The 7,468-nt window shown below is 41.8% G+C and overlaps 1 protein-coding gene across 3 annotated transcripts; it reads left to right on the top strand.

Moving 5' to 3' along the window:
* Nucleotides 1-473: 473 nt before the first annotated feature.
* Nucleotides 474-6,962, top strand: paxx (PAXX non-homologous end joining factor). 3 transcript variants are annotated; one of them, XM_084359473.1, is made up of 8 exons: nucleotides 474-541; nucleotides 3,722-3,929; nucleotides 4,355-4,415; nucleotides 4,501-4,544; nucleotides 4,737-4,915; nucleotides 5,840-5,890; nucleotides 6,407-6,500; nucleotides 6,591-6,962. In XM_084359473.1, the coding sequence occupies exons 2-8, from the start codon at nucleotides 3,829-3,831 to the stop codon at nucleotides 6,637-6,639; spliced, it is 579 nt and encodes a 192-aa protein (XP_084215599.1). In that variant the 5' UTR covers nucleotides 474-541; nucleotides 3,722-3,828; the 3' UTR covers nucleotides 6,640-6,962. The 3 variants fall into 3 exon arrangements, with proteins under 3 accessions (XP_084215599.1, XP_084215598.1, XP_084215600.1); XM_084359472.1 differs by having other exon boundaries at nucleotides 476-541; nucleotides 4,495-4,544; XM_084359474.1 differs by lacking the exons at nucleotides 4,355-4,415; nucleotides 4,501-4,544 and having other exon boundaries at nucleotides 478-541.
* The last annotated feature ends 506 nt before the right edge of the window (nucleotides 6,963-7,468 follow it).

The following is a 7,468-nucleotide window of genomic DNA, read 5'->3' as shown; positions in this document are numbered from 1 at the left end:
AAATCTTATAATTTCACTAAACAGTTGCTTATTAAAATAACATTATACATAAACATTTTAAAAAACAACATTAAAGCTATTCACCTACAGCCTAAAAAGACTTGTATTTTACATTTAGCCTACTTCAGGTAAGAGCAAATGCCGTTCATTAATGTCAGACTAGCTAGGCTACTCAACATTACGAAACAATTATCTGCCACATCTGGGAAAGTCAACAGTCAACAGTCAACAGGCAACAGGCGTAGGATAGCCTACTTACATTGTTTGTTTTTTGAAAAAACGCTCTGATTGTTTTTTGTTTCTTCATTGAATTGTAGACAATGTCATAGTATACAATGGTCTGATGATCACCGCAACAGGCACAGGCGCAGCTACAGGTTCCTCTTTAGGACCCTGGGGAGTGAGAGTCGTGCCTTATGGTGTGTCCAAGTTACACTGAAAGTCGGAACTTGGAGCTCGGAACAACGTAACACCAAAGTTGAGTGCTCCCAGCCCTTCCCAGCCTTACAAACGTACAACAAAACATGTAACAACTGTTTACGTGAGTAGCAGATAGCATGAATTCTATGTCGGGCTGGTGAGATTAATCCGACTTTCCGAATTGGAGATCCGAATTCACGGGGGGTTCTGATTAAAATTCTGACTTGGCGCTCGGAAATTACGACATTCGTGTACCACTGGAACACACCATTATTCGTAGCACACAGACACCGGGCTCTCAATGCGCGCTGCAATGTAAATTAGTCTAACTAATGGAACATTAATCCTCTGTTTTACCGGTGATGTTTGTCGCCTTATGTAGGGACAGTGGGGGGGACGGATCGGGGTCACTATGAATCTGAGGGGGTCATATCCCCCCCGTCCCTAGTGCCATCTGCGCGCATGGGTAGTAACAGGGCATAGATAGGGGTCCGTGTACGGTCCGTGTACGTTTCGTTAGTTTGATTTTTCCTTTAAACCGAACTGTCAGAAAACGAAAGTAAGCTGGTAATTTGGTTTTCCGTTTCAAACCAAAAACCAAAAAACCAAAATTCAGGCTGGTTTTTTCGTTTTTTGGTTTTTGGTTTTAAAACGAAAAAACGAGGAAACCAAAATCAAATTACGGTTAAATTTTGATTGTCTTTTCGTTTTTTGATCTTAAACAGCACATTAAGGCCGATGACTGACCGGAAGTGTCTGAACTTCAAAATAAAAGCCCAGTGAATTAAGTTTTAGCCGTAGACAGTAGATGAATGGCCTATAAAAAAAAAAAAATCTTCTTTGTAAATGTTGTGTTTAGAGCACATTAATACATATTCAAAGCTGTGTTTATTTTTACACATTAGCGACAAGCTCATCGTTTAGTTCATCTTCTCCTCGCTGCGCTGGGTCTCTGTCTCCGCTGCGCACGCTGTAGCGCTTCGCTTCCATTCAGTCAGATCATTTTCACAGCGTGTTCTGCCGCCCGTCTCCGGTCCCAACCGGGCTGCGGACACGGAGCAGAGACTGTCCGACAGGCTGTCCCTCTTTGAAGCAGAAGATGAGGTCAGCTTCACTCCCGCTTCTGATCTTAAACAACACTGAACTTCAAAATAAAAGCCCAATGAATTGAATTAAAGCCATAGACTGTGCTGACTCAATCCGACCCTGAGATCTCCAACCCCGGGCGTATTTGGCAGGTGGCAGCGGCCCCTTTACGGTTCTTTTCTACTGTCCTGATCGTCCCAGCTACACCCAGGCGCAAGAGGGCAAGAGGACTTCTTGTCCCACCACTCTCAGGAGTTGTAGTGGTAACTGTTAAGTGTGGCCTAATTGGCAGCTTAGATGAGGGCATCACCTCCGCCGTGCGTAATAGTCGCGCGTAATGACAGCTCTTCGCCGGTTAAACACAATAAACTGCGCGACTTCTTGCATGTTTGTCTCATGACATGGTGGAACCTACACAGAGGTATACAGACAGGTGGATCAGGCGGCAAATTGATATGACAGCTGGTTCAGGACGTCTTCGTCCATTTATGGATAAATATGGAGTGGAAGTTGGTTCGTAGCTACATTAACTGAGTGTTAGCGTCACACAGCATTATTATATGCCGAAAACAGTGTAGGCTATTACTGGCTTTGTGTGTGCCTGACAGTCTTATCAATGAATCTACAGTTATCCCACTAGCCTACAGTATGTCCGCCCATTGCGAAACTCATTCCGTCGCCAGCAAGCATACAAATCATAATAGTATCATTGTTAAGATTATGTCAGTGACAGACTTCGTTCCAGTGTGATGTTTACAGGACATTGAGTGTAAATCCTCTCTCCACACTGGAGATCCAATCACAACCTTTATTTTCCCCTTTTAAAATCCATGTTCATTTACCAAAAAACACCAGCAGGTGTCGCACTGCGAGCGTACCCTCAAGGTCATCTCATCCGAAAAGTTTCATAATTTTTATCCATACTTTGTGCTAAACAGTTTAATTACTACACATGTGGAAGTCTGATTAAGTGTCATAATTCCTCTCTGTAAAAAAAAACAAAAAAAAAAACAAACCCACCTCCCTCCACCTCACATCCATTGAGTCTGGAGTCTATAGGCAGCCAGCTCACCTGTGAGGCCTTTGCCCTGAGAACAAAGGAGCTGACTGGCCTCATCCCCAATTGTTGTGCTGTGTATTTGATGTGACTTACCCATTTCTGTTCCACACACACTTAGTATATTTAATAGTTAAAGAAGATTATTGATGCTAATTTCTACCCTCTGTCATTACGCGCGACTATTACGCACGGCGGAGGTGATCCCCTCATCTAAGCTGCCAATTAGGCCACACTTAACAGTTACCACTACAACTCCTGAGAGTGGTGGGACAAGAAGTCCTCTTGCCCTCTTGCGCCTGGGTGTAGCTGGGACGATCAGGACAGTAGAAAAGAACCGTAAAGGGGCCGCTGCCACCTGCCAAATATGCCCGGGGTTGGAGATCTCAGGGTCGGATTGAGTCAGCACAGTCTATGGCTATAATTCAATTCATTGGGCTTTTATTTTGAAGTTCAGTGTTGTTTAAGATCAGAAGCGGGAGTGAAGCTGATCTCATCCTCTGCTTCAAAGAGGGACAGCCTGTCGGACAGTCTCTGCTCCGTGTCCGGAGCCCGGTTGGGACCGGAGACGGGCGGCAGAACACGCTGTGAAAATGATCTGACTGAATGGAAGCGAAGCGCTACAGCGTGCGCAGCGGAGACAGAGACCCAGCGCAGCGAGGAGAAGATGAACTAAACGATGAGCTTGTCGCTAATGTGTAAAAAATAAACACAGCTTTGAATATGTATTAATGTGCTCAAAACACAACATTTACAAAGAAGATTTTTTTTTATAGGCCATTCATCTACTGTCTACGGCTAAAACTTAATTCACTGGGCTTTTATTTTGAAGTTCAGACACTTCCGGTCTGTCATCGGCCTTAATGTGCTGTTTAAGATCAAAAAACGAAAAGACAATCAAAATTTAACCGTAATTTGATTTTGGTTTCCTCGTTTTTTCGTTTTAAAACCAAAAACCAAAAAACGAAAAAACCAGCCTGAATTTTGGTTTTTTGGTTTTTGGTTTGAAACGGAAAACCAAATTACCAGCTTACTTTCGTTTTCTGACAGTTCGGTTTAAAGGAAAAATCAAACTAACGAAACGTACACGGACCGTGTGTGGGTGTGTGTATAGGTGGGTTTAGACTGCTTTACTGTCTGATTCACACTCCGGAGCAGGAGGTGGCGGTAATGCACCAACCGCCGACAAAAAAAAGAAGACGAAGAAGAAGACGAAGAAGGCGGAAGAGCCGTCCGTGAAGCATCAGTGAGCTGTGGAGGGAAACATGGATGAGAGGCGAACGTCATACTGCACTGTGTTGGACAAACAGAGCCAGTCCAGATTCATTTGCTACACAAGAAGAATGAACGGAATATTTAGTGTTTGGTGAGTCAGATTGTGTGCTGGAAACGTGTTTCCGACTGAACGGAGATGTTGCTAACGTCAAACCATCTTTAGCTTGTTCCTGTGATTATCAGGGACATACAACAAGACGTGTACTGAATTATTGCGAACCTTTTAATACGATGACATAACCGATAAACATTTAGTATAGCCTGATGTAGCAATAATATAATATTGTATTTCATTATGTCCATTTTACGACAGTATTGAACGACAATGGGAATAGAGGTGAAGGTAGGCTGTATGTCCCTCCCAAAATCAATCATTTTCACTCATGTTTTCGCAGTGCTTTAAATTTGTAAGCTAGGAAACATAATATTGTCGACTATTTAAATTGAGTTCGGATCACAATGCTAACCTTAAGACAGACTTAAGACACTGTGTCCACTCCTTGTCTCTGTCTGTAGTTTGACAGATGCTGCTGACTTCTGGATCACAGAGTACACTGAGGAAGAGCTCGATCAGTTTGTGAGTTTCACCTGCAGACCTCCATGAGTTTGACCTGTTCCTGCTGTGGCTTTGGTTGTAACTGTACCTGTTTGTTTAGAAACAGAAGTTTGCCTTGAAATCTACAGAGGATTTTATTCTAAAACTCAGGTGAGATCACATGAATTACTCCTAGTAAGCTACGACAGTAATGCCAGTGAAACTGCACAGCCAGCAGCAGTGTGTTTTGCATTGACCAGCTCTCACATGTAAGTGTGTGTTGGAGACTACAGATCAGTAAATGTGGTCAGGTCATGAAACCATGCTTGGGTTGTTAAGCCTGAATGTTCCTCTGTCCCTCAGGTCGGCCTGTGGTAGCGGGGACACGTCTGTTGTGGTACATGACACCATCTCAGAGCTCCATGTGGGCTCCAGTCCACGTAACCTGATTGTGACCCTTTCCAGGCTGGAAGGCCCACAGGCCAGAGCAGAACTGAAGGAGCTGCTTTTTGAGATGGCTGACAGCCTCACTCAGCCTGACAGTAAATGCACTTTGTTCTTGTGACTCATTGCAGTTGTTTGTCATTGTGTGTTTCGACCTTATAAACAAATCCGGTGACAGATTTGTGTGTTCAGCCATCTAGCGTCGCTGCCATTACTGTGGTGGCAACTCACTGTCTGCCGCTGCCTGCTGAAAGTGACAGTGGCATGGGTGGTAGTTTTAAAGATGTTAGACAGTGACCCATAGGTACTGCCAATGTTACCTTATAAAGATGGCGATATCAACAACATTCAAATTTTACATATGGCACTGGCTAGACAATAGCCAGGACAAATAATTTAGAAATAGAAAAAAATCTGAGCATCCACCACATGTGTGATGAGGTACTTTGTAATACTCTAATGTTAGTGTACTTGCTAACCAGCATAGTCAATTAAGAGCTGCATGTATTCATTACAGACCAGTTACATTAGTAAAACAAATATGATCACATCATGAATACGTTTAAGTTTATTCATTAATCACCAGGCAACAACATGCCACCTACAGGGCACTCATACAATTACAAAAAAAACCTCAATTGTAATTATTGTAATAATTATAATATTCTTGATCCTCTTCTGGCGAACATCTTTGTCCTCTGCGCATCCAGAGAATCTATGTTAAGTGTTAGGTCTCAGACAGGGGCACTGTTCATGAGGTAAAGGTTTGTGTTTTTCACATTCAGTTTTTTTGCCCAAGTTGAAGTCTGCAGAAACAGTTGGAGCAGCTGAGAACTGCACAGGTTCTTTGCAAATTTCCTAGACATCACTTTAAAAAGTTAAACGCAGATATTGTTGGGAGACGCCACCACAGTAATGGCCACTTATGTCCTTTGGGTAATTCCCCAGATTCATTTATAGGAGCTTATGCAGAGTTAAAAGTCACTGCTACTTGGGGATCAATGCTGATTGTCTTTTGTCAGGTGCAGCCCCCTCCGTCACTCCAATGAAGAATCACCAAAGGTGTCCCACTGGTATGTTTTTTAAGGCTGAATACATGGCTGCACTATGTGACATGTTACACATTGTGAAGCCACAAAAATTCAAATAAATTGAATTAATGTGATATATCGCCCAGCGCCTAGTAGCTGGTTGTATAGGATTTCATGATAACAATCAAGTCATCATAATGTCATAATGTGTTATTTACTTGATTGACAGAAATGTATATAAATGCAGCATTATGTATGTATGCATGTAAATATAACTTGAGGGTGAAAGTGTGTTCTTGAAAATGGGAACAATTGTTTCACAAAATAATGTAACTCCAGGTACAGTTAGGGTACTAGCTACTTTGAACTAAATTTTCATCAGTGAACGAAGTTGGCCCGTTGTTATCATGTGACAGTATACTGAACAAACAACACAGCTGTTAAGTTACCTGCAGAGCTCAGCTGTGAAATAAGTGGATGCTTGTGGTGAATTGTTGGTGGTGTTGTTGGCAGTTGAGTCCACCAGCTGACAGAGATGATGAGATATTGTTTCCTCAGAGTTTGAGCCCCGGCAGCAGCAGAATAGTGCTCCATCAGTGCCGATGAAGAAAAGATTTGCAGGGACTTCGCTCATCAACCCAGGAACTAAAAAGTACAGTGTCTCTCATAAACCTCTGAACAGTAGCTACATTATTATGATCTCAGTGAATGTAAACCAACAGCTGTTGATCTGTTTTTGCAGAAAGCTGCGAGCGACCGGCGTGGCCTTTGACGATGCAGATGAAGACTGATCCTTCAGACAATGCGAACACGGTTTCTGCTCCATTTTCTCACCCTTCTGCTGCACAACCAACAATGAATGTTTTTCTAATCCACTAACACAACAGTATGAAATTAATGCATATGGTTTTAAAATCCCAGCTTGTATGACACATAACTTCAATCACAATGAAAACTTAAAAGATACTGCTAATTTTATTTTAATATGTGATGAATGTCTTCTTCTCAGGCCTCTGTCTTGAATGATGCTGTAACTTTTATTATAATGGTTATATAATAAGATTTTATTTCATCCCATCTGCAAATAAAAGAAATAATAAATTGCAACAAATTAGTTCTGAATGTGTGTCAAACAAAAACCACTGTATTTGGAACAAATTCACATCTTTACAGAAAAAAAAGGTTGAAGAAGTCAAGCTCATCCACCTCATATTCAGGTTTTTTGGAGATCCAAGCAGACTAGACATAATATACAGGGCTACATGCACATTATTTTCCAGAGGGGTTTTTGCCAACTGCTGTTGAAACTTTTATTGTTCGTCACCCATTTGATAAGGGCGCTTTGTGTAACTGAGATTGTCCTCTGTGAATTCTAATCCTGGAGTCAGAATTTTTTCACGGAGACGTTTTTTAATGTGTAATTTAATGACATTTTTTTTTTAGTAGTAATTTAGTAATTGATATGTCCACTCTGGAAGTCTGTTTGTTATGTTAATGAATTGTTTATTAGACTAATGAAGAGAACAGATTTTATTTAAAATGGCCATGGAATGCGCTTCTCACTTTGTCACATTGAGTCTCGACCATGTTCCTGTAGGCCTCTATCACATGGTGCTCCTG

Source organism: Pagrus pagrus (genome assembly GCF_965226575.1).
Source record: "Pagrus pagrus genome assembly, chromosome: 8".
NCBI classification, from domain to species: Eukaryota; Metazoa; Chordata; class Actinopteri; order Spariformes; family Sparidae; genus Pagrus; species Pagrus pagrus.
The sequence above is the reverse complement of the archived record's forward strand: the minus strand, read 5'-3'. Positions and strand labels throughout refer to the sequence as shown.

Excerpts from the sequence above, each read along its gene's own strand:
- paxx (XM_084359472.1), top strand. The coding sequence starts at position 3,829 with ATGGATGAGAGGCGAACGTCATACTGCACTGTGTTGGACAAACAGAGC. Across the intron at positions 3,930-4,354 it reads AACGGAATATTTAGTGTTTG|TTTGACAGATGCTGCTGACT; the intron begins GTGAGTCAGATT and ends CTCTGTCTGTAG. Across the intron at positions 4,416-4,494 it reads AGGAAGAGCTCGATCAGTTT|AAACAGAAGTTTGCCTTGAA; the intron begins GTGAGTTTCACC and ends CTGTTTGTTTAG.